The 27869-nt window shown below is 43.3% G+C and overlaps 1 protein-coding gene across 7 annotated transcripts in view; it reads right to left on the bottom strand.

Moving 5' to 3' along the window:
- Positions 1 to 27869, bottom strand: part of LOC106607985 (SAM and SH3 domain-containing protein 1) — a 311979-nt gene that overhangs the window by 72456 nt on the left and 211654 nt on the right. For 6 of the 7 annotated variants that reach the window (XM_082976967.1, XM_045720952.2, XM_045720953.2 and 3 more), the window contains exon 2: positions 5695 to 5823. In XM_082976967.1, coding sequence (XP_082833093.1) covers positions 5695 to 5823 — 129 coding nt within the window. Of the gene's footprint in view, positions 1 to 5694; positions 5824 to 23364; positions 24283 to 27869 lie in introns of those variants that run through there. The other variant, XM_045720954.2, reaches the window with a different exon arrangement.

Here is a 27869-nt window from a genome sequence, read left to right as displayed (position 1 = left end):
GGATTCAAACCAGGGACTGTAGTGGTGCTGTAGTGGCACCTCTTGTACTGAGTTGCAGTGCCTTAGACCACTGCGCCACTCGGAAGCCCAAGAACCCCACTTCTAAAACACAACCGAGACAACAGTCGGGACAGGCCTCAGGTGGGGGGGGGGGAGTGTTTCACAAATCAAATTAACAAGGGGTTTTGTATGGTTTGTGCAACACTTTTCTCCTGAAAAGTTTGATGTGTTGCAAGACGTCTGGAGGAGAAGTGAGAGAGAAAACAAGAAAGCAAATTGGATCTTTATCAAACATGTGATACTTGGATTTGTGACCTCGTTATGAGGCTAATATGAAGCTGCTATGGTTTTGCATTGTCGACAAATACTTGACCACAGCTGTAAAGGGATTCCAAAGTATTTTTCAAGGGGCAACTTCAGCTCTGTGGTATCAGTCAGTCGTATGTAGAACACTACAGCCTGCCGTGGTACCAAGACTAACAGACAAACCTCCCAGACTACCCTAGGGAAGTTGTCCTCAAACCTGGTCCTGAAGACCCACAGTAAATTAAGGACCTTAATTAGTTGAATCTGGTCAGGTGTGCTGGTACTGGACTGGAACAAAAGCATGCAGACCTTGTGGGTCTCTGGGACCAGAATTGAAGAACATTCCCCTACGGCCTTTCTCATTACAGAGGAACAGTCTTCCAATGTCCACTGTCAAGTTTGCTTCTTGTAGCCAAAGTGTAAGGTTCCGGTAAGTTAATAGCTGCAGTGACCTTTGACACAGGGTCACATGCTTCAGGGTCAGAGTTGGCCTGAGGTGACTGGGGAGTGACTAAAGGCTGGTCCAGACCGGACCAGGTTGGGTTTAACTGTGTGTTGCAGCAGGAGTGTGAAGAAGGGAGGGGAGGCCACATCAGAACAGCAAAAGGGAAAGAGGACAGATTACAATGGGGCCAGTACAGAGGAGAGGCCTGGTGATGAGAGAATGGAGAAGAGGAGAAGGTTTTGAAGGAGCGGGGTGGACAAGTCCTCTGAGAGCCACCACCCTCATCCCCTGTGATAGACAACAACTCCCTGAAAGGCCATGTCCCAGCGGGGACGTCTAAATGCCAGCCCATTGTACTGTCCGTCTCTACCTTTTAACATAATGACTTTATATAACTCATTCCTATTGGTTTTCAGAGAGATCCTAGATGGGACTGGCTGGCAGCCACTGTCTGGACACACTTCATATGGTACAAGAGTAATCCCCCACACTCTCTCTCTCCTTCTCTCTCTTGCTCTCTTTCTTTACCTTATCTCCCTCTTTCTCTCTACTCATTCTCCCTCTCTCTTTCTTTCTCTCTCTATTTATTTGGCCAGTTTCCCTCTCTCTCTCATTTTATTTGTATTTTTTATTTCACCTTTATTTAACCAGGTAGGCCAGTTGAGAACAAGTTCTCATTTCCAACTGTGACCTGGCCAAGATAAAGCAACGCAGTGCGACACAAACATACAGTCAATAACACAATAGAAAAAAGTCTATATACAGTGTGTGCAAATGGCATGAGGAGGTAAGGCAATAAATAGGCCATAGTAGTGAAGTAATTACAATTTAACAAATTAACACTGGAGTGATAGATGTGCAGATGATGATGTGCAAGTAAAAATACTGGTGTGCAAAAGAGCAAAAAAGTAAATAAAACAATATGAGGGATGGGGATGAGGTAGGTAGATTGGATGGGCTATTTACAGATGGGCTATGTACAGCTGCAGCGATCGACTAGCTGCTCAGATACCTGATGTTTAAAGTTAGTGTGGAAGATATAAGTCTCCAACTTCAGCAATTTTTGCTATTCGTTCCAGTCATTGGCAGCAGAGAACTGGAAGGAAAGGCGGCCAAAGAAGGTGTTGGCTTTGGGGATGACCAGTGAGATATACCTGCTCTCTCTCTCTCTGCGCCTTCTCCCTCCCTTGTTCCAGTTTTAAGACCGTCTGAGAAGGTGTCCAGTCCAGACGCATAACACCAGCCAAAGGGAGAGTGGAGTAACGGCAGTTGGCAAGAACACTCTCCTTGTCATGTCCTGACCAGTATAGAGGATTATTTGTTATTGTAGTTTGGTCAGGACGTGGCAGAGGGTAGTTAGTTTATGTATTCCGGGGTTTTGGGTTTCTTTTCTATGTTTGTGTTTCTATGGGTTTTCTATCTGTTCTGTTTCTATGTTAGTTAATTGGGGTATGGACTCTCAATTGAAGGCAGGTGTTTTCTAGTTGCCTTTGATTGGGAGTCCTATATATTAGGGTGTGTTTGGTCTTGTTGTTTGTGGGTAGTTGTTTTAGCACTGCTATACGTGTGTAGCCTGCTATACTGTTCCTGTCGGTCATTGTTTTCTTGTTTTTGTTCGTGGTGTTCACATTATAATAAATTATGATGAGCACGCAATCCGCTGCATATTGGTCCACTTTTTCCGACAGCGATATCAACATATCTTCTGACGAAGAGGAACGTGACACTCCTGAAAACACTAAATACTGACTGGACAATGTCTGCTATGTGCTTCTGTTTCAATACTGGGAAAGATTTAATATTGTCTTCAACAGTTAGTTGTGCCATTGGTAAAACTATGAAATGGCAGTGGAATGCATATGATGCATCATGTCAGTATGTTCTCATATAAAATGGAATATGGCATTATTAAATATACAGTGAGCTCCAAAAGTATTGGAACAGTGACACGTTTTTTGTTGTTTTGGATCTGTACTCCAGCACTTTGGATTTGAAATGATACAATGATTATTAGATTAATACCATAAAATTAAAGCTGACAGTCTGCACTTTAACCTTTATAGTCATTGTATCATTTCAAATCCAAAGTACTGGAGTACAGAACCAAAACAACAAAGTATGTGTCACTGTCCCAATACTTTGAAGCTCAGTGTAGTTATAATGATATATAGTTCCTTCTACAGCTGGCTTCTGCTGAGTGTGTGAATAAACAGCCTTCCCACCCCATATCTCCTCCCTCCGTTCTCTCTGTTCCTCCTCTTTCCTTTCCTCTCTCTTGCCAAGTTGTGCAGGAGGGACAGACAGCTGCAGGCTTTTAGGTGCTCATCCTCCTCCTCCTCCTCCTCCTCCTCCTCTAGCTCTGTTAAAGATGCTCTGTAGCCCTCCCACCCCAACTCCCCAGGCCCCCGTCCTGTCCCAACCCAGCCAGCTCTTCTCTCCTCCAGGCAGGACAGGCAGTAAATCCAGGCTTCCTCTTCCCCTGTTTTATCTCTCCAGGATGGAACATTCCCAACCTTCCCAATACGTACAGAGAGATGACCCACTTCACCCATCCTCTCACACACTCGTAAACACACACACATGCAGACACACACATAAACAGGGGCACACACACACACACACACACACACACACACACACACACACACACACACACACACACACACACACACACACACACACACACACACACACACACACACACACACACACACACACACACACTATACACTGAGTGCACAAAACATTAGGAACACCTTCCTAATATTGAGTTGCACCCCCCTCTTTTGCCCTCAGAACAGCCTCAATTCGTCAGGGCATGAACTCTTCAAGGTGTCAAATGCGATCCACAGGGATGCTGGCCTGTTGACTCCAATGCTTCCCACCGTTGTGTCAAGTTGGCTGGATGTCCTTTGGGTGGTGGACCATTCTTGATACACAGGGGAAACTGTTGAGCGTGAAAAACCCAGCAGCGTTGCAGTTCTTGACACAAACCGGTGCGCCTGGCACCTACTACCATACTCCGTTCAAAGGCACTTCAATCTTTTGTCTTGCCAATTCACCCTCTGAATAGCACACACACAATCCATTTCTCAATTGTCTCAAGGCTTAAAAATTCTTCTTTAACCCGTCTCCTCCCCTTCATCTACACTGATTGTAGTGGATTTAAAAAGTGACATCAATAAGGGATCATAGCGTTCACCTGGTCAATCTATGTCATGGAAAGAGCAGGTGTCCTTAAAGTTTGGTATACTCAGTGTATACAGTATACACACACATACAGACACACACACACGCACAAACACACACACACACATACAGACACACACACACGCACAAACACACACACACACACACACACACACACACACACACACACACACACACACACACACACACACACACACACACACACACACACACACACACACACCACACACACACACACACACACACACACACACACACACACACACACACACAGAAAACTGTGGAGAGATGCTCTCAAATGACAGACACTGACTCTTCAATGATGGATGTGAGATTGCTTCACTGGAAAGCTCTGAGAGCAGAGCAGACATAATCTTTGGCCAACATCAATCAGGACAGCTGAGCCCTCCATAACTCACCCATACCATCTTTCATTGAGACCCACCTCTCAAATCAACCAAAACCACATGGCTGCTGAAAGCCTGGGGGAGCTCCTATGTGTCTCTCGTTTTCTAATCAATATCTAGCTCAACCTCTATTATGCCTATAACTGGATAGTACTTTATGATAGAGCTGAGGAGATTAACGGTGAAAGTTTGTCAATGAAATAGGAGTCCTACAAATATGTCTCTAGCGTAAGTATGGTCACTCTCGTCCCACTGAATTGAATTATCTGTTTTTGTGCTCAACACAAAATGTGTCCCTGTGACTTCTGTTATGGAATAAAACAAAATAAATAGCAGTTACTATATTTGTAAGTGCTGGATTTGTTTGAGCTTAATTTGTTTAAATTCGGCTCACTTCTTTTTATGTTCAGGATGAGTAGAATAAACTGATGTCAGTCCAGTTTACTACTTGGAGTTCTGGAAATGCGAATTCAGAACTGATCTGATGCTGTCTGTTTTCAAGGATTCTAAGCAGATACCAATCACTTTGAATAGTGTTATCATAGCCTGTTAATAAAGCTAGCATATGAACACTAACCCCCCTATCTCTCTCTGTGTTGTGTGTGTATGGAGCATAGACCCCAGGGGTACTCAGTACTGCCAGGAGCAGCTGCATTCTTCAATACCTCAGCCAGTAACTTGGCAACGCAGAGGTGCCATGCCCTACTACCCTACATCCATGTGAATGAGAACCCCTAGAAGCCCCAAAACACAACCAAGCACTTTCAGGCACCAGGAGGCAGGAGGGCAAACTAACTGCTTTAGAGCACAGTCACAAACACAAACTGGATTGCTCTCCAAACATCCCTCCCCCAACTCCCGGTCTGGCTCCCACGCTGTTGGCAGCACATTGGGAAATCACACTCTGTAAAGATATCAAACTGATCGAAGAACGACGTGTTTGAGGATACTATGAATTATAAAAAGGAGATCTGACAAAATGAACATTTTCCTCAAGCATTTTGGCTCTCACTTCACAATAGTAAAATCAGCATAGTTGTAGTCTATATAAGCTCAACAACAAATTGTAGAGCCATGAAGAAGCGGGTTACCACAGCTGATATTGTATTGATGTATTAGCTGATATTGTATTGATGTAAGCTGGTGGGTTGCCTGTTTTGATAGGACTTGGTTATACTCTACTGCAGTAGTAGGTGATGGTTTGTGGGGACTCAGTTCCATTGTATAGTAGCAGGATTGATGGCCTTGAATTTGTGGGGACATGCAACAGTATGATTGGTGTTTGTAGGCACTCAGTATGTGATGAGTGTGTTTGTGGGGACGTACCATGTCGAGGTCCTGGGACACACGTCTTTTGCGTAGCTCCTCCATGCGGTCGCTGACGTCACTGAAGCAGGTGTTGTAGTACTCAGAATACTCCTGGGCCAGGTCATCAATGTTCCCCAGAGAACCATCCTACACAACACAGAGAGAGAGAGAGAGAGAGTCATTGATATTGAGAGTGAGATTCCGAGGGAGAAATTAGAAGCAGCTCATATGTTTGAACATGGTAGAATGGAGGAAAGATGTAGGTTCTCGAGACATTTTCTAGTACACTCATTACTCAATCTGAGGACCCAAAATGACACCAAAGCCTTTGTCTGGATGAATAACATTGGCTGAGTCAATCCTTTCAGTAAGCTCCACACTCCCCTGACCGCTTTCACCTCCACAGTACTCCAGGTGAGATAAACGGACTTACTAACAACCTCAGCTCCCCATCTGTCTCTCACTCTGGGTGAAGCACAGCTTAATAAAACCCCTACACATACGCTTGTAATCAGGAGCGCGTGAGAGGCACCAACTAGCAGGCAGGTGGTGCAGTGTAGGGGGCGGCGGGCAGGGGCACACAAATCTAATCACTCGCACACCATTTCTTCCTCTGGTTGCCAATCTGGACTATAGTTATTAGCTAACTGGCTAACACAGTGGTGCTACTGAGGGAGGGGTTAGAGGTTACAGCACCTTTACCCTTTAGCTCTGTGGCCTATACTAGCTAGGGCCTGTTGTGAAAGGACAATGGGTAGGAGAAAGGAGAAGGAAAGTAAATCAGTGTGATTTGTGGAAGACGAAGACCTATAAACAAGCTCCTGTTGAGATGAAGATTGTCTGGGACAGTGTGTTTGTGTCTCTGCTAGAGGGGAGGTGTGCGGCCAACCAGGAATGTTTCCTGGGTTGGTCAGTTAACATACACAATCACAGATCAGAGATGCCCTTTAAACCCCAGCTATGACATTCTCCCAACCCCAACCCCAACCCCAAACCCAAACACCCCCTTCCTGCCGGGGAGGGGGGGGGGGGGTCTCCTCTCTGCTGGGTTCCTGTCTTTGTGTGGAAGACGGTGTTTGGGTAGAAGGAGGAAGTATGTTCCAGTCACTCATACACTCTAAATAAGAAAGACCTTACTCAACAGAATACACTAGCCCCAAAACACATTGTTTGAGATTCAAAGAGGAACAGTAGAATCAATGCTAAAGAAGCAGAACCTGCTAGTGCATTGCTATACATTGAAACCAGAGGAGAATTATATACATGTATGGGTTGTGTTTCCACTCCAAGGTTATGAGTGAGGGTCATAGCCATCGACCCTTCACTAAGACCCACTCCCTAGGTTAATGTTGCAACCTCGGACAACCTCAAAACCTTTTCCCAAGAAGCTCCATTCCCCATTCAAACTACTGGAGAAAACCCCTCACAACGATCTGAAACTGTGTTTTTAATGCACAATGAAATGAAACACAGACTACCCCTTATTAATCAGGAGACTATCGGGTACGTTGTGGTGGACTGTCATTAGTGTGGCTATGCACTAGAAGGCTCTGAATGGACTGTCATGCAGTTAAAGCTACTACTTACCATTTTGGGAGTTAACTAGTTCTCTCAAGTCGTATCCTGATGTCGACAGCAGATTATAGTTGTATTCATAATATAGATAACTTAGCTAGCTAACATACATTTCGAGAAAACCTGTTATATTAAGTGGCCAGCTAGCGTTAGCAACGTTTTGTGGTCAGTAAGACTGGGAGCTAGCTAACCAGCTGAGCTAGCAAATATAACAAAAGTATAATTTTTTATTAACAAAATGCAGGTTCTGCATTTCAGGAATCACAGTAGCAAGTAAACCTGGTGCACTGTAATTTAGCCATTTAAACAATTTAGCTACTTTTTGATGAAAACTCACAGTTTTGCCATAGCGCTCATTGACTTTCATACGTTTGAAATGTGAGCTTGTCTAAGGTGTCAGACTCGATGACCGTTGCTATCCATTGGAGCGCTGCGATTGGTTGCCCAATATTCTGGGGTGGGGCTTAGTGAAGGGGCAATTGTCCTACTAACTGATTGGGGTTGGAGAGCAACTCAAACATCTTTCACTGAGAAGATTTGAGAAGCGTCTCTCTATGGTGCTTGGACTAATAACTACTCGGGCTGTGTATGTTGACAGCCATAGCAGTGATGGCCAATCGTTCAATATTCATTAGTGTTGATCTAGTCAGTGCCTGGTTTGATGAGTGGTCAGCATGCATTGAGTCACTCTGTGAGGAGTGAACGGTCTCTCTCAGTCTTAGTCTGTCTCTGTCTCTCTCTGTGGTCCTCTAAACAGGACTCAGTATCTCTGTGCCAACATGGGATGAATGGGGCACTGTGAAGGCAGTGTGCCACACACACACAAACTCCGGGCAGACGCACACACACACCCTGGGGAGGCAGAGAGAGGGGCTTCTTCTGAGAGGGCTTTCCAAAACAACATTGAGGATGAAAAGAACAAACTAGTCCACACTGTGGAAAAACACAAACCTGAAGTGAATCCCACCATCACCCATCGGTAATGCATTACACATTAACAACAGAATATTCAAATACATTCTAGACAGAGGCCCCGTGTCAAAAATCCAGATTGTTCAGCTTTATTTTCCTCCACTCACTCCTCCTCCCACCATAGAATATTTCTTAGTAACTCCAGCTAAGTCCAGACTGTGACATATGGTTAGAGGTGGCTGAGATTCCCTATGGAGGCACTCTCTCACTCTGTGGGCAGAGAGCAGACACATGTCTCCCCACATTCCTCACTCAGAGAGAGAAGCACACTCTTATTAGAGACGAGCTACAGTACTGCCTAATCCCCAGAAACATGGCACAACCATGTCCAAGAGGGTGACAGACAGACCCAGATACTATAGTTGCAGTCAGTGTATCTGTCCATGTAGAACGCCTGATTACAACTCAGCCAGATATTTAGTGACAGTTCATTACCTTTCTGGGTCTATAAAACAAGCTGTCCATGTCTGTGTAAACATCTTAGTCACAACTCCAGTTTGTGTAAAGAAGTGTGTGTATTAAATGTACAGATGTTCAGCAGGCTGTCTGTGTTAAATGCCTAGAATACTGTATAGGCAGGCATGGATTCCATCTCATCTGTCAGCACTGTTTGTCTGTAATACTTCAACTCTCCAAGCTCCAGACCCATAGGTAAAGCCAATGGCCTATGCTGTAGTTTAACATTACAAAGTGCTTTATTGTGTTGTTGTTAGTGTTGTTACAGTGTTGTTAAAGTGCTGTTAAAGTACTGTTACAGTTTTGTTACCGTGCTGTTAGTGTTGTTACAGTGTTGTTAAAGTGTTACAGTGCTGTTATAGTGCTGTTACAGCACTGTTACAGTACTGTTACAGTGTTGTTACAGTGCTGTTAGTGTTGTTACAGTGTTGTTAAAGTGTTACAGTGCTGTTATAGTGCTGTTACAGTACTGTTACATTGCTGTTATAGTGCTGTTACAGTGCTGTTAGTGTTGTTACAGTGTTGTTAAAGTGTTACAGTGCAGTTATAGTGCTGTTACAGTACTGTTACAGTGCTGTTATAGTGCTGTTACAGTACTGTTACAGTACTGTTACAGTGTTTTTACAGTGTTACAGTGTTGTTACAGTGTTGTTACAGTGCTGTTACAGTGCTGTTACAGTGCTGTTAGTGTTGTTACAGTGCTGTTACAGTGTTGTTACAGTACTGTTACAGTACTGTTACAGTGCTGTTATAGTGCTGTTACAGTGGTGTTACAGTGCTATTACAGTGTTGTTACAGTGTTGTTACAGGGCTGTTACGGTGTTGTTGAGGTGTTGTTACAGTGCTGTTAGTGTTTTTACAGTGCTGTTACAGTGTTGTTACAGTGTTGTTAGAGTGCTATTACAGTTCTGTTACAGTGTTGTTAGAGTGCTATTACAGTTCTGTTACAGTGCTAGGTCTTTCCTTACTGCAGTGTTCCACTCAGGGAGGCCAGTGTGTGTGTAGCATACCTGGGATTCCTCTCCTACCATGAGCTCATGCAGCCCCTCAATCAGTCTCTACACAGCTGGGAGCCTGACTAAGAGCCTGAATTGGAGCCTGACTGGGAGAATGACTTGGAGCCGGACTGGGGGCCCACTTCATAACACACAGCTTGTATGCACATGAGACAATGAGACAATGACTAGATGACAATGGGCGACAGGTAGCCTAGTGGTTAGAGCGTTGGGCTAGTAACTGAAAGGTTGCAAGATCGAATCTCCGAGCTGACAAGGTAAAAATCTGTCGTTCTGCAAGGCAGTTAACCCACTGTTCCTAGGCCGCCTAGTTAAATAAAGAAATTGTTCTTTATTTAACAAGGCAAGTCAGTTAAGGTTAAATAAAAAATAAAAAATATTTTAAAAAAGATGGAAGTGATTGACTATATGTCTGTTTATTGTAAGTGAATGTGTATGCGAGAGTGAGTGTGTGTTTGTGTGTGTGTGGGAGTGAAGGAATGTGATAACAATAGACCATATGGCAGTGTGAGGGGGGTACTGAGGGGGTATGGAGCCAGTGGACAGGGGTGATTTGTGAGGAGGTATTGACTGGGGAGGCTGGGGGCTTGGAGGGGGTAAAACATCTGTAGGTTGGGGAGACAGCCTTTATCTAACACAGCGCCTATGGAGAAGAATTTACATCTCTTTGTTTTATCTGACCAACAACAACCCTGGGGTCTGTGTCTGTTAGGCTAGCAGTCTAAACCACCCGTTGAAAATATGAGTGTCCTAAAATGATTAGGGATGCACTATATATCGGTGAACAAATCGGAATCGGTCAATATTCGCTAAAAACGGCAACATTGGTATTGGCCCGATGTCTAGTTTAACGCTGATGTTAAAAACTGATGTCAAAGCTACCGTGCATACCTATATAACGTAGGTACATGATGTAATGACGCCATGTAAAATTTGGCCCTACACGTGCAACACAGCATTCCTAACCTAGCCCACAATGTCTGCTGTGTGGATTGAGCAGTCAACAAGTCGAGCAGTCATTTGAAAGAGTAAGAAAATGTCAACTCAAAGGCGAAATCCATTAAAGCCAAGATAATGGAATTCATTGCCCTTGACAATCAACCGTTCTCTGTCGTGGGTGATGTTGGCTTTCACCAACTGGTCGAGCACCGGTACACACTACCAAGTGCACTATTTTTCAGATATTGACCTACTGGAGTTACACAGTAATAGCGTCACTGCTATTAGCTTCACGACATACATACTATGGAACGCCGTTTGGGTCTTTGCGTGTCAAAAAGGATACAGTAGCACTGTCAAAGCTGTACAAAAAAGTCTGCAAACAAGCAAACACCGGCCACGAACTGTGTTTACAATACCGAGTTGGTAATAAAGCATAATTTGTTCGACCCCAACTTCTGGGGTAGCTAGTTTTAGCTTGGTACCTAGCTAGCACCAATGCAACCAGCCTGAAAACAATGACCAGTAGAAACTGCAGTCATTTACATTATTCTTAGCAATGATTTAGGAATCCTTGTGAGTAAGTATTAGCTAGGTAGCCACTTGCTGCTTGCCTATTGAAATTGAACTTCAGTTCATGAAAATAAATACCTAGCCAGTTATTTAACCCTGTTGCCCAAAGCTAACGTTATAAGCAGTCAGCTAGCTTCATCTGGCTAGTGAGGATCGACCGGACCAGGTTATGTGTTGTGAATCTAGCCACAATAAGGATTAGGCACAATAGTGGAATTTTCGCTTTGCCTTCAAAATAAAAGTACGTCATTGACAGTGATGCAAATGAATACAAATAGTAGAACTATGCCATACTTTTATTTTGAAGGCTAACCGCAAAGTCCACTATTGTGGCTAATCCTTATTGTGGCTAGCTTCACATAGATGGGTCCGACCACCATTAATCAAATAAGAACTGTCTTATAAATGAGGGTTATTTTAGATGATAACACCTAGCTATATAGTTAGCTAGCTAACTATATACTGAAACAGATGTCATTTTGCAATGTTTTTGGGGAAGAACATTGTTTGCATCCATGAGCTAGCCAGCTTTGTTTTATGACCAGCACTGTAGGTGCGCGAGACAACTTTACCAGCATCATAGCATATGTATCGATGAATCGTTGTGAAATATGAAATATGAAATATGAGTGATTGTGTAATCAATGTCTAATAACTATGTAAAAAATGTATGAACGGGTTAAATTATTATGTGATGGGGTCAACAAGCGTATTTGACACGTCAAAGATCCAAACGGCGTTCCATAGAAATACTGGTTGAGAATGAAACGACTGAACAAATGAACAATGAAACAGCACAGCAAGTAAGTGAAAGAAATAGGCTTTGATTATGTTTTACTGGTAATGGGGACATACGCAAATGCCAACAAAATAACTTTTTGGTCAGTGTGGTGTGTGTGTGTGTGTGTGTGTGTGTGCGTGTGTGTGTGTGTAACCTTTATTTAACTAGGCAAGTCAGTTAAGAACAAATTCTTATTTACAATAACGGCCCGGACGACACTGGGCCAATTGTGCTTCGCCCTATGGGACTCCCAATCACGGCCGGATGTGATACAGCCTGGATTCGAACCAGGGACTGTAGTGACGCCTCTTGCACTGAGATGCAGTGCCTTAGACCGCTGCGTCCGCGTGTGTGTTAACTATTTAACTGTACTAGAATGCTTAACAGGCCTCTAAAATTTTAAATATTGTTTATCGGTATCAGTATCGTTTTTTTTGGCAAGAAAAATATCGGATATCGGCCAAAAATGTCATATAACAAAATGGAAGGAATAACAACAACAACGATTTTATGGAGTTCAAAAAACCCATAATGCAATAGACCAAACCCTGTTTGGCTCCCACCCTGTGTATACAATAGTGCACCACCCTGCCTTGAGTCAAGTTCAATAGTCATGTTCACAGTCAGAACAGGCTATAAAAGACAACACCCAGGGTGTAAGAGATAGGAGAGGAGAGGAGAGGGGAGAGGAGAGGAGAGGAGAGGAGAGGAGAGGAGAGGAGAGGAGAGGAGAGGAGAGGAGAGGAGAGGAGAGGAGAGGAGAGGAGAGGAGAGGAGAGGAGAGGAGAGGAGAGGAGAGAGCGATAAGACTGCTCTTGCTCGCCTCACTGACCATTCCTAATTTCATGTTCAGCTGAACCTCTTCAGAACACAGTGGCAACACTTTAGGGGCAGGTCCAATCTCCTCACTTTACTTCAAGACTTTACGCAACAATGCTCTTACCAATGGCTTGGAGGGAATGCTGTGAGGTTTTCCAGTAAAAAACTATTGAGGCTGGAGTTTGTTATTCTAAACCACTAGTGGGAGGACTGACCTGACTGACAGGACTTGGCTCATGGTTTACTGTCTCTAAGCGTACAGGGACTGTTTATATGAATAATTCTGCATTATTCTTTGAAATACATGTCTGACTAACAACCATAGGTTTAGAGGTTTCAGTCCATGATTCCACATGAGAATATTCTCCATTTTCCATTGACAGAGAGAGGTATAGGAGAGAGTGTTCAGACTGGAATCTAGCCCCATGGGTGAGTAACATATAAGGACATGAGGAAATGTAGGGGGTGACATGGGTTCCTGCTGACCTCTGCTCAGCTAATTAATTAACCATAGAATTCCTGTCATTCTCAATGTGACCACACTGGGACGGTAGGGGATGGTGGTGCAACAGTATTATCCATGGCATCTGGGAGGCATCCATGGGCCACTGCTGAACAGTAATGCATGGCTATTCTCTACATGTCATAGGCATACCGTACAAACCAAAGCCTTAACGTTACAAGGTCATGCCCCATGATGACCCAGAAACACCTTCCTTTTCAGGCAGATGTAGGTAGCTATGTAGTGATGCAACCATCCACTCAAAACACCCATTTCAAAAACACACTCTGTAACTCAACAGCCAATTGACTTTGTATGCCCTGAGAAAAATATGCTCAAATGCAACTAAAAAGGCATGCAAACCATAACTCACTCAGTGCACTTCAGTCCAATCTAAACAGCCATGCTGAAACATTAACTCTGTGCTCTCATTGTGCCGGAGCTGCAACCCTTTACTGTTAAGTTCTTTGGATTGAAATCTAGGGGAATCTCCTGAGTGTTGCAATTCAACACTTCTCCTGGATGCATTCAAGGTCCTTATTTCCCAGAGCGCTCAATGGTAGTCTATGAGGACAAATACCTCATGAGCAAGCAAGCTGATCTTTCTGTGCTTTCTGAGGCAAATAAAACAACAAAAGTAGCAAGAATGTACACTCAGCTGAAATAACTTCCCCTTTGTAAATAGCACACCAAGACACTTCTGTCAGTTATTAAAACATTCCATAACCAGCATGCAGGGCTAAACTCAGTGCACTGACCTTTTGGGTCCTCTCGCATGCTAACAACTAACTGCCAAGATAGCTACAGTACTAATCGCTACATTTCTTTTCTTTTAATTAATGTTCAAATCAAATTGTATTTGTCACATGCGCCAAATACAACAGGTGCAGACATTACCGTGAAATGCTTACTTATGAGCCCTTTCCCAGCAATGCAGAGTTAAAAAGTAAAATAAAATGTAAAAAATGAAAGTAAATACTAACACAATAAAATAACAATAACGAGGCTATATACAAGGAGTACCGGTACCGAGTCCATGTGCTGGGGTACGAGGTAGTTGAGGTAATTGAGGTAATATGTACATGTAGGTAGGGGTAAAAGGGACTAGGCAATCAGGAGAGATAATAATCAGAGTAGCAGCAGTGTATGTGAAGAGTGTGAAAGTGTGTGTGTGTGTGTGTGTGTGTGTGTGTGTGTGTGTGTGTGTGTGTGTGTGTGTGTGTGTGTGTGTGTGTGTGTGTGTGTGTGTGTGTGTGTGTGTGTGTGTGTGTGTGTGTGTGTGTGTGTGTATTTGTGTGTTGGAGTGTCAGTGTAGTATGTGTCAGTCCAGTGAGTGTGCATAGAGCCAGTGCAACAATGTCAGTGCAAAAAAGGGGGTCAATGCAAATAGTCCAGGTAACCATTTGATGAACTGTTCAGCTGTCTTATGTCTTGGGGGTAAAGCTGTTCAGGAGCATTTTGTTGTTTTGAAAATGTTTAGGTCCTTCCTCTGACACCGCCTGGTATAAAGGTCAGTGATGTACTGGGCCGTACGCACTACCTTCTGTAACGCCAGACTGCCAGGTCTTTTGCCTCCTCCCTATAGGCTGTCTCGTTGTCGTCAGTGATCAGCCCTACCACAGTCGTGTCGTCTGCAAACGTAATGTTGCTTGGAGTCGTGAGCAGTGTTGGAGTCGTGCACAGCCACGCAGTTGTTCATGAACAGGGAGTAAAAGGAGGGGACTAAACACGCACCCCTTTTGTCCAGGTGGGAAAGAGCAGTGTGGCGTGCAATGGAGATTGCGTCATCTGTGATTCTGTTGGAGCGGTATGCGAATTGGAGTGGGTCCAGGGTGACTGGGATGATGGTGTTGATGTGAGCCATGACCAGCCTTTCAAAGCATTTCACTGCTACAGATGTTGTCCACCTTCGCATGCAAGATAGTTTGGCGCTCTCTCTCTCTCTCTCTCTCTCTCTCTCTCTCTCTCTCTCTCTCCCTCTCTCAAAGCCAGTGCTTTTATTTGTCATGTCCGAAGACATTACAGAGGTCTCTAAACCATTCGCTCTAGCTAACGTGTTTGTTCTGCTCCTAGCTTTAGGTACACATTCCAGACAGCGCTGCTTTTCATACTGAGGCCGGTTCCGTGCTTATTGAGTTATGCTGTTCTGTTCGCGCTGTGCACAATGCTTTTGACAGTGTCAGGACTAGCCTTGTGACTAGCTAGACATCCTCTAGGGGAGTGCATAGTGACAGACAATGGCCATCACGTATCTGATGCAACGCTAGAACGACAGTGATACGATCGATTACACTTGTTACCAGTTCAGAACACTAGGGCGGCGGTTAAAGAAACTATCCCACTCACTCGTATCATTTTCATGATTCATTACAAGCAGGAGTAAGTGAATTAGCGCCTCGCTCATGTTTCCTCCTAAATCATAGAACACATTGACTCCAACCCCAAGAGACTGACCAGGCTGGCGGTGCCCAAACAACCTCTCCCTACAAAGGCAGCGGAGGGTAAGCGATCCCTCACTCCACTCCTCCCTCGCTCCACTTCTCCCTCCATGCTTTAGCTGTGGGGGAGAATGGCCTCCACACCTGCTCATACCCCTGTCCCACCCCTACACCAGCATCCCAGCCCAGGCTGTAGGAAGGCCCGGGCAGAGTTGAGGCCCACCCCCCTCCAGAGGAGCTTCCTGTGGATATCCTCCACAGCACTGAGAGAAACACCTGTAAGCCCTGCCTGGCCCCTGACTGGGAGGAGGAGATCTGAGCTGAGCTGGCCATCCTAGGCTCAAATGTGGCAAACCTAGGTTGGACCAGGCTTGATGTGGCTTTACTAAGGCTGGGCTAGGACAGAGGGGTGCTGAGACGGAGGCGGACAGCTCAGCAACTACACAATGCTATATTGGAGGAGGAGACACTCTTTAAACAAATTGAGGTTTCTTTTAAGTTGACCATATGTTGTCACAGACACAGTTTCAAAATACATTTGGGCTGAATGGGCTCACAAATAAAACATATCAAAGGCTGGGTAGCAAGAAAGTATCAACAAGCCCTTGAGATAGGGGACAGAACCCACTCATACTGGACGGAGGTCTGAAAACCTTTACATGTACTATTTCCTCAAATCTAACAAAATGTCTTCCTGATTCTTAACTTTGAGGCAGACATCCATGCAGATTGGGATGAGAGCCCTTTGAGAATACCTGACAGGGAATACAGAGGAGGACTGTCAGCTGTCCAGATATGTGATCAAATTAGAGCACATGTCAAACTCATTTCACAGAGGGCCGAGTGTCTGCGGGTTTTCGTACTTGATTGATGAGGCCACTAATTAGTAAGGAACTCCCCTCACCTGGTTGTCTAGGTCTTTATTGAAAGAAAAACAGCTGACACTAGGTCCTCCATGGAATGAGTTTGACACCGCTCAATTAGAAGCTGATGCAGAATAGAACAAAATCCCTGTTTGAACTAACTGCTCAGACACCGTTTGCAGAGGGAGGTACTAAAGGTGTCTACTGTGTTTATGCTGTTGAGGACTGGTACTTCCAAATATCCACCCATACACACCTGCATCCATACACACTAACATTGTGGAAATGTTATACATGGCATGCTGCCTTTAACATTATTTATGGAAAGCTAGATACAAGAATAACAACATGCACATCCTACAAAAAAATGTCAGATCCGATTTAAGGACTTGCTGAAACCTCATTTCTTCAGAGAACCAGAGTTGGGTCGGCTCCAGTCTACTAACCCTGTTCAAACAGCAGAGATGCTCATATACCCATAATGCAACAATTATTCATTCCTTAACAGCCCCAGATTGTTAATTGGCTTAGGTCTATGTTTACCCTGTTGTAACCACAAATAAATGACTGGTTCACAAAGGTATTCTCATTAAACACATTCCTAACGGTGGTTTAACCTCAGGCAGAGGGGCCCCTAGCAATAACACTACAGGCATGACACAGGACCACAGACCTCCACACTTGAGTTAACTATGATGAACGATGAATCACCTAGTCACTGCACGGCCATTAATAGGTTTACGATAAATTATAATTAAATTCATTCATTCTTGAACTGGAATTTCAATTCACTCCCTGGTAATTGCCTTCTGTACCCAGGACTCTCTGATGTAGTTAGAACTGTTGTGAGTAAAAAATCAACACTAGAGTGGTGGACTACAGATGTTGGATCTTAATTTGATCACCCTGTTGCAGGATTACTTTCCTGTAATGCAGGTAATATAATACTTGTAGTGCATGGGTGTCAAACTCATTCCACGGAGGGCTGAGTGTCTGCGGGTTTTTGTTTTTTCCTTTCAAATAAAGGTCCTACATCATCTGTAGTCATACAACGAAATTAGCCAGATTAGACATATGTCAGAAAAAACTTGGTATGTAGACTTCACAATCATTGGTTACTGAGAAGCTGCACCCCAAATGGCTTTACTAATCTGTAACAGTAGTGTTCAGATGTTTCAATAGGCTCAGGCACAGGCTTGCTCAAAAGGGCATTCTCATGTAGGGCCCCAGAGACAAAGGCCATAGAAAAGCATTACGTACTGACAACAAACTAAATATAGCACAGCCATTTTGTTGCCAAAAATATTGGGAATCCATTGTGCTGAGGCCTTTGAATTGTAAAGGTTTCATAAACACTGGGGATTGAACAATGACCATATTGTTGGCCCTGTGATTACTTCTACAGAAATACTGACTGAAACAGCACAGATATAAGGTGGAGTGTTGGCAGCTGTGCTACAGTATTCAAACCATTTCCAGTCACTTACAGCCTGTACTTCTAAAGGAAATTACATAACATGTGGTTTCTGGGATTTAGCGCAGTCATTACTTTATGTTTCAACAAGGCAAAGAGAAACGTGATGAATCAACTACAGGAAAAACAGTAACACACCCCTACCTACATGTACAAATTACATTTACATTTACATTTAAGTCATTTAGCAGACACTCTTATCCAGAGCGACTTACAAATTACCTAAACTAACCTGTACCCCCGCACATTGACTCGGTACCGGTACCCCTGTATATACCCTCATTATTGTTATTTTGTTGTATAACTTTTTATACATTTTTTACTTTAGTTTATTTGGTAAATATTTTCTTAACTCTTCTTGAACTGCACTGTTGGTTAAGGGCTTGTAGGTAAGCATTTCACAGTAAGGTCTTCACTTGTTGTATTCGCGCAAGTGACAAATAAAGTTTGATTTGAATAACAATAACGAGGCTATATACAAGGGGTGTCGATACCAAGTCAATGTGCAGGGGTATGAGGTAGTTGAGGTAATTGAGGTAATATGTACATGTAGGTAGGACTAAAGTGACTATGCATAGATAATAATCAGAGAGTAGCAGCAGCATGTGTGAAGAGTGTGAAGGAATTTGATTGTGTGTTTTGTGTGTGTGTGTGTGTGTGTGTGTGTGTGTGTGTGTGTGTGTGTGTGTGTGTGTGTGTGTGTGTGTGTGTGTGTGTGTGTGTGTGTGTGTTGGAGTGTCAGTATAGTATGTGTGGGTGTGTGGTTAGAGTCCAGTACGGCTGTTCTTTCGACCAATCGAGTGGTCTACATTTTTAAACGTTTATTTTTCCATATATAGACACACCCTATGTTTGATGTAGGCTGCTGAGCTTATCTAATGATTTAAGTACTGTGATTAAAAATGAAGACACACAAAAGACTAAAGAGGGAGCCAGAGATCAATATAGCCTAACCAGAAGAAAAAACAGTTCCCAACTCTACTCCTCTTGCTGCCCATTGCTGCTGCCTTCAAAGGTTCTGTCATTACTCTCCTGAAGTTGCTGGTAATAGGCTGCATCAGCGGTTAGAAATCTTTTCCATTTGGAGTGCCAAGTTATCCTACTATTTCCAGTTATGATTTTCAAATGTACAATTTCATTTCTAATAGTCTTCATACCTCAAAATCAATGTGGTTAATCAAAATTCTAAATGAAAATTATATTTTGTAACTTCTATTGCCTTCTATTCTATAAATCACATTGGCTATGCATGGCCTGTCTGCAAGGAACTTGAAACATTGTATCAGCTATTTAACTTGGGTCAGGTTGGAAGCTCTAGCTAGCAAACTTGCAACATTGTATAAAATATTCTGGGTCCTCAGTTTCCCACACCAGTGAGCTCAGGACAGACAGACAGACAGTGTCACAGGTGTTGAAGCCGTGTTGAATGGACCAAACTGCAGACGGAATGTGGATACTCATCTTTTTAATATATACGAGCAAAGCGTCCACAGGAAATAAACAATAACTACTAACAACAGGCTACATACAAACAACAGGCTACATACAAACAACAGGCTACATACAAACAACAGGCTACATACAAACAACAGGCTACATACAAACAACAGGCTACATACAAACAACAGGCTACATACAAACAACAGGCTACATACAAACAACAGGCTACATACAAACAACAGGCTAGCAGTGTTAGCTCAACCACCCACAAACCCAAGTGACAAACATACTCCTAAATATATGACTCCCAATCAAGAACAACGATCCCCAGCTGTTCCTGATCAGGAGTCACAAGACTCACACAGAAACAGACATAATAGACAACACATACAGACTTCTTCTGCCACGTCCTGACCAAAATACTACACCACTACTCCCTCTGCTGGTCAGGACGTGACACACAGCTGTAGGCTAGTTTGTGCAAGGGATAAGAAGTAATCAGGTAGGCCTATTCTATGGCATTTTCACCGGATCAGAGCATGGCATTTTCTTCATGCTGAGTGGGAATCGAAAGGGAAAGAGCTGGAAAGATTTTTCAAATAGGCTATGTTGAGGAATTATTGGCATTCTCAATGGATGAAAAAACAGACTTTGTTTAATTGCTGTTTGAGGCAAAGAAAAAATTACTTTGAGAAGCTCCACAGTGATATTAAGTTAAGACAATCAGAAATACTATCAGATCCCCAAATGGGCACATTTATAGGCCTAAATTAGCATGCAGACCAGGTAGCCTAGTCCTACTTCTATATGCATAATCAGGTGCGTGTCCTTACCAAAATTGACAGGAGTGCTCTAAACAAAAGACAATTAATAAATTGCCGACTTTTAAATGGAATTAAATAATTCAAAACTTGTTCCTCACAAGTGTAGCCTAGGTTGTGTGGTCTGCAAACAACATGTCCACTCAGACAATGAGAACTGTAAAAGACTGTAACAATATATTGAATGAATTAAAAGAAATTACCATAACCAATCAAACATTGTAGATTAGAAATGACGTAAATTAATGGTAAATGTACTACTGGTGATACTGGTGTGCCATCCCAGCGGCCTCCACATGTCTCTTGTGCCATCATTTTTTTATATACACTACCGTTCAAAAGTTTGGAGTTACTTAGAAAGGTCCTTGTTTTTGAAAGAAAAGCAACTTTTTTGTCCATTCAAATAACATGAAATTCATGAGAAATACAGTGATGACATTGTTCATGTTGTAAATGACTATTGTAGTTGGAAACAACTGATTTTTAATGGACTATTTACATAGGCGTACAGAGGCCCATTATCAGCAACCATCACTTCTGTGTTCCAATGGCATGTTGTTAGCTAGTCCAAGTGTATCATTTTAAAAGGTTAATTGATCATTAGAAAACCCTTTTGCAATTATGTTAGCACAGCTGAAAACTGAGTTTCATAAGAAAGTACTTTGTTTTTGGCCATTTTCAGCCTGTAATCGAACCCACAAATGCTGATGCTCCAGATACTCAGCTAGTCTAAAGAAGGCCAGTTGTATTGCTTCTTTAATTGGCACAACAGTTTTCAGCTGTGCTAACACTGTATTTCTGATCAATTTGATGTTATTTCAATGGACAAAAAAGTTGCTTTTCTTTCAAAAACAAGGACCTTTCTAAGTGGCCCCAAACTTTTGAACAGTAGTGTATATTTGCCACTCCTCAACTAAAATAATCTTGGTCGACCAACAGCCTATTGACCAAACAATCCACCAGTCAACTAAATGAGGTCAGCCCTAGAGTCCAGTGAGTGTATATTGAGCACGTGCAAGAGAGTCAGTGCAAAAATAAATAAGAAATAAGAATAAAATAAGGGGGTCAATGTAAATAGTTCTGGTAGCCATTTGATTAACTGTTCAGCAGTCTTATTGCTTGGGGGTAGAAGCTGTTCAGAAGCCTCTTGGACCTAGACTTGGCGCTCCGGTACCGCTTGCCGTGTGGTAGCAGAGAGAACAGTCTATGACTTGGGTGGCTGGATTCATAGACAGTTTTTATGGCTTCAGAAGTGAGTGCCACGGGTCAGGAGTATAGCACGGTGTTGCGATTTAAACCCATAAGCCCAAGCCTAGTGGAAGAAAATGGTCTCTTCCATTAACACTTTGGTACAAATTCTGTTTACCTGACTCAAAAACCTGAGATGTGACCACATGGCAGGGTCATTACATCAGAGTCCTGTCTCTCTCCTGTGACATCATAATGATATTACTGGTGATAAAACATCCTTCAAAAGACCAAAAGACCCAGTCCCAGGTATCTGTGATGGAGGAGGATGTGTGAAAGGCTTGCTGTCACCTATGAAGGAGGTGTCACACTCGTCTAGTGTGTGTGTGTGTGTGTTCCAGCTGCAGGCAGAGGAAAGACGTCAAAGATGAGAGCACTGATAGACATTTGCATCCAGTGTAATAAATCGGGTTAAATTGCCTGGCTGGAGTCCCAGGTCTCCCACCCAGAGTCAAAGGCTAGGACACTCATCTCCATTTCTCACACACACACACACACAGGCCCCCATGCACACACACACAAGCACACACCTCTGTCTCTGTCCTCAGTGTTAGGCCCGTTCACACTCCATTCATCTACTGAACCAGTCCAGACCAAATGAACACGTTGATCTTCAAATGGCCCACGATTCACATGGGAAAAGACCACAACACATGAACTCTATTGATCACTCAGATCAGATGGCACACACACATCTGTACAATCAAGATGACCATGTCACCCTGGCCCTGAACAAGAGGCAAAGGTGATTATGTTGATCAGTGTAACCTTTTCCATATCTTAATTGCTAGATTTGCCTTTGGGAAGATGTGGATTGGTATAGGCCTATGTGGATTGAGGACTGACTAGATTGCATTTTGACATACAACATTGAAAGCCTCCCTGGGGATGCCTCCCTGGGGACCCATAGGCCCTGGCTACAACTCCAATTGCTGGATATCAACGTGATATTGATGTCAAACCAGTGCCAATTGTGTTCAAGGTGGTTGAAGGTGTGCACTGATAAGGGACTAACAAGCAAAACATAATGGTTGGGGGAAAATGACGGGGAGAACAAAATGTAGCCACACATTGACACAACATCACATTTCAGGACTGACAATATTTCAATCAATGCAATTTGCAACACTTTTTCCATTATAACCTTTCCAAAGTAACATTCCATCACAGCAACAAAACACAACAACAAGTGTTTTGGCATGGGGCCCTCATAGAACACACTGGAGCTCAACTCTTCCGAAAACAACATCAACAGTTACAATGTTGTAACAATGTAACAACACAACAATTAAGTTTAATCAACGAATTGTAATGGAGGCTACTTGTTACCACTGCCTGAAACAACAGACAAGCACAATTCCATCTTCGCAGCTCAAGTGCACCAGACTTGGAAGATAGCACACAAACAGGTCATTTTTAAACTCAAGAGCAACATACCATTTTCACTGAATTCCAGGTTGCTTTGAAATCTGATCACCTCAAAAACAGAAAAGCTCCCCGGGAACAGGTTGAAGAAGGGAAATGACCCGAATTCCAAACCCATATGTTGGGCACCGAGGATGGAATGTAAACTTTGCGCTTGGCGCTTTGAGAAATAGACCAGCTTCCCTTGCGTTGTTGTTTTGGGATGTGATTTACATGTTAACAAGTATCAATACACAACCACTAAATGAGCATCGTGGGTCCCCCTAGGAGGGACACAGTTAAAATCTTTTCTCAGTTGGTTGTTACCTTCCTGTCTGCCCTCCCCCAAACCGGCCTACAAACTTACCAGCATCCCCATCACGTCTGTCCAGAGTTGGGAGAAACTGTCAGAGACTGCGCCGTCCGCCTCGGGTTCAAGTAGTGAGAAACTGTCACACACTGCTATGTTCACGTCGGGTTCTACCGAGGCGGCTGCCTGGTCGCCTTGGCCCTCCATAATGTCTATGGTTATGAAGTATTGCCGTTGGCGCAATGTTTTAATCCGTGACCATACGCAATTGTCTGACTACTGACGGACACCTCTTCTTGAGAAAGTTGTCCCCGTCTCAGCCTTAAAATCATTCAGCATTCCTTGGCACAAAAGATACTGCGGGAGTGAACACTCTCCAAATGCTTTCAGACATGCTTGGGAAGTGCAACAAGTGCACTAAAACTCAGAGGCAAGTTGAATATGTTCCCTTTATGCGAATAGAATACATTCAGCACATATTGCAATAACACGCATAAATCGCAGTAAACACAATTGAAGCTGAAGTTACAGTGCAGGGTTTTCATTTGAAAAGTTAATTGGTTGAGCTCTCCGCAGCTCGCTGCCCGTGCGCTTCTGGCATAAACCACAATTTACAGCGGGGGACATTTGGCACGAAGAGAGACACCTAATTCGACACTATTTATCTCTATTAGAAAAGAACAAAGCCAAATCAATAGGAATAAAAATTCAGTCGCGAACTTTGAGAAATACTCCCATTAACAACAAAGAAGGAGAAAACGCCCGAAGCGCCGTCCTTGTCTGTAATTATCCACGCTCCCCCCTCTAACAGCAATGAGCTCCCCTCTCTAGTTCACTCCTCCCAGCAAAAACATTAACACAACAAAAAGTCCTCTGGTCTGGTTGGTGTCAGTCATCTCTGCACTAACCAAAGGATTCTTACACCAATATAGTCTAATAGTCTGTTTCTTAAACTTTGGTAAATGTTGTGGAAAGATGCCAGACAGACAACTAACCCTTTATTAGGCTACTACGCTCGTATCCTGTTGCTTTTCCACCAATACTTTCTCCACAGGGTTGAATAGGTTTAGGAGAACAAAGCGATTCTCCACACAATTGTATGAAAAACAACAGCGCATGGGAAAAATATTTCTGGGAGGGGTGACGTATACCGTGACCTAGTCGTAATAGTGATAAACCGCAGGAATAGTCTCCAATTAACAAACAAAGACAAAAGACTGTCAAATAGAATAGACTACACATTGTGTATAATTTATGGGGTCCCACTGCACCATAGCAATAACAGTGGAAAAAACTACAAACCTGTCCACTACATTATAATATCTGTGTAACTATATGCCATTATAAAACACTTGTACACTGTTTTATTTAGGGTAGTGGAATTATGAAAATAAAATACAATTGATCTGTATAATGATTATTTAGTTATCAAGATGGGTAAAAACTATAGAGTTAGACTTCATAGAGTTACAAATGAATCCAAATTATGTTGCATACAATTATAAATTCTACAAAAAAGAATGTAGCAGCTCGCATACATCTCTGGATTCTACATAGTGTTGAATGGATGATTAGGTGTTTGTTTTGCTCTACCAGGCAACTACTGTAATGAAGAAGTCTTGACTTTGTCTCAGTATGTCTCTGTGCTGCCAGAAGCACATTCTCAGAGAGAGCAGCATGTCTGCTGAACAGCAACAGCTGCCTGCAGTCTCGTGACAGATTTCAGAACAGCCCGAGAGAGTGAGAGAGAGAAAGAGAGAGAGAGAAAGACAGCGATAGCAGTGAAGCTAATTGAAAATTGACTTGAAATTGAAAAAGAGCGAAAGAAGAAAGAGAGAGGGTGAGGGAGTAACAATCTAGTAACATCACATACAAACAATCTAAAACCGTGATACACTGTGCCTTTCCTGCCTTGTGTAATACACTGACACAACCACCCGAGGCTGTAAGAGAGAGAGGACCAGTCATGACTTCTCCATTATGTGGAATGGACAACGACAACCTACCTGCAACATTCCAACGCTAGGAAGAGCCCCTGGGCTAAGTAACTCCCAACTCTATGTAGTAAAATGTGATCAGAGGCTCATTGAGGATTACAGGGGGGGTGTATTATTCCTGTAGGTGGTGGTCATTCCTCCATTCCTCAATTCCCTCGTTCTCTCCATCATACACATAAATCAGCCTAATCCGCACAGACCACAGAGGCTAGGCTGTGGAGGGAGAATGTCTTTCACAAGCCTGGGACAAGCAGCAGCTGCTCAACAGTATCCTGCTTACAGTGTAAACACATAAAACAAGGGAAGCACAACCCTAGCTTTGTCCTTCCACCCAGGGGATCATTCACCACTGACCCAGCCCCTAAACCCCGGGCTAGGCCCTGGCCCTGGGCTAACCTGCCTGGCTAAATCTGTGGAATGGTGGAACTGGGAGGAATTGGGATGGTGTGTGTTTGTGCGCATGTGCCAACCCATTATTTTCCTAAAACATCAGGTTGTGTTGGAGGAACCATGATGATATCTCTAGACGCACCACCACCACCCTTCCCCTGCTGAGGTGTTGTGTCACTAATGCCAACCCCCCTCACTTCCCTGTTCCACCCTTCCCTTCCCCCACTACAGGACAGGACACCCCTCACTGTGCCCCACCTGTAATGTCCCAAAAAGTGGGGTCAGCATGCTAATGAGGAGAGGAGGCACAGCTTGTTGACTCAGAGCACACTTATTATATACAGCCTCTGCTAATACGCAACAGTGTGTGTATCTTGCTGTGTTTGTGTGTGTGTGTGTGTGTGTGTGTGTGTGTGTGTGTGTGTGTGTGTGTGTGTGTGTGTGTGTGTGTGTGTGTGAGAGGACCCTGTGGTGTAATCTTGTTCCTTTTCCATCACCTCCAGATAATAGGTGTCATGTTGCCAGACAAAACAATTGTCCTTTACTGAGACAGTCAATACTGTACTTACTGCTTCCTTTACCAGAACCCTCAAACTCAACTCTTGACCTTGAAGCCAGTTCCACTGCGTTTTTTCATTGTTCTCCTCTAAGCAGGGACTGATTTAGGGTGGGTCCAATTCATTATCAGGTAGAACAGAAAACCAGAAGGCTCCGGACCTCGTAGGGTAAGAGTTCAATACCCCTGTTATAGAGTATCCAAGATTGAATCTACTCTACAATAGAATAGCCAGGAGCCAAAACAACATACCCTGTCGTCAGCAGTACAAGAATGTGTGCAAACAGAAACATGTGTAACACATAAACACAGAACAACATACAGCTGATAGTAATTGAAAACTCCTATACATTTGGGAGGAGAGAGATAAATACAATATTTCATGGCCATTAAATATATAGAGAGCATTTTGTGAAAAGTAAAGATGTAATGACTATCAATCACTCCAAGAATGTAAAAGTTGAGTATACCCCAGAAACCTACAGTTGAAGTCGGAAGTTTACATTCACCTTAGCCAAATACATTTAAACTCAGTTTTTCACAATTCCTGACATTTAATCCTAGTAAAGATTCCCTGTCTTAGGTCAGTTAGGATCACAACTTTATTTTAAGAATGTGAAATGGCAGAATAATAGTAGAGAGAATGATTTATTTCAGCTTTAATTTCTTTCATCACATTCCCAGTGGGTCAGAAGTTTACATACACTCAATGAGTATTTGGTAGCATTGCCTTTAAATTGTATAACTTGGGTCAAACGTTTCGGGTAGCCTTCCACAAGATTCCCACAATAAGTTGGGTGAATTTTGGCCCATTCCTCCTGACAGAGCTGGTGTAACTGAGTCAGGTTTGTAGTCCTCCTTGCTCGCACACAGTTTTTCAGTTCTGCCCACACATTTTCTATGGGATTGAGGTCAGGGCTTTGTGATGGCCACTCCAATACCTTGACTTTGTTGTCCTTAAGCCATTTTGCCACAACTTTGGAAGTATGCTTGGGGTCATTGTCCATTTGGAAGACCCATTTGCGACCAAGCTTTAACTTCCTGACTGAGGTCTTGAGATGTTGCTTCAATATATCCACATAATTTTCCTTCTTCATGATGCCATCTATTTTGTGAAGTGCACCAGTCCCTCCTGCAGCAAAGCACCTCCACAACATGATGCTGCCACCCCCGTGCTTCACGGTTAGGATGGTGTTCTTCGGCATGCAAGTCTCTCCCTTTTTCCTCCAAACATAACGATGGTCATTATGGCCAAACAGTTCTATTTTTGTTTCATCAGACCAGAGGACATTTCTCCAAAAGTACGATCTTTGTCCCCATGTGCAGTTGCAAACCGTAGTCTGGCTTTGTTATGGCGGTTTTGGAGCAGTGGCTTCTTCCTTGCTGAGCGTCCTTTCAGGTTATGTCGATATAGAACTCATTTTACTGTGGATAAAGATACTTTTGTACCTGTTTCCTCCAGCATCTTCACAAGGTCCTTTTGTTTGATTTGATTGATTTGCAATTTGATTGATTTGAAATTTTCGCACCAAAGTGCGTTCATCACTAGGAGACAGAACACGTCTCCTTCCTGAGCGTTATGACGGCTGCGTGGTCCCATGGTGTTTATACTTGCATAC

The sequence above is a fragment of the Salmo salar genome, chromosome 06 (assembly GCF_965601325.2).
Source record: "Salmo salar chromosome 06, fSalSal1, whole genome shotgun sequence".
Lineage (NCBI taxonomy): Eukaryota > Metazoa > Chordata > Actinopteri > Salmoniformes > Salmonidae > Salmo > Salmo salar.
This window is presented reverse-complemented; position numbering and strand designations above follow the sequence as displayed.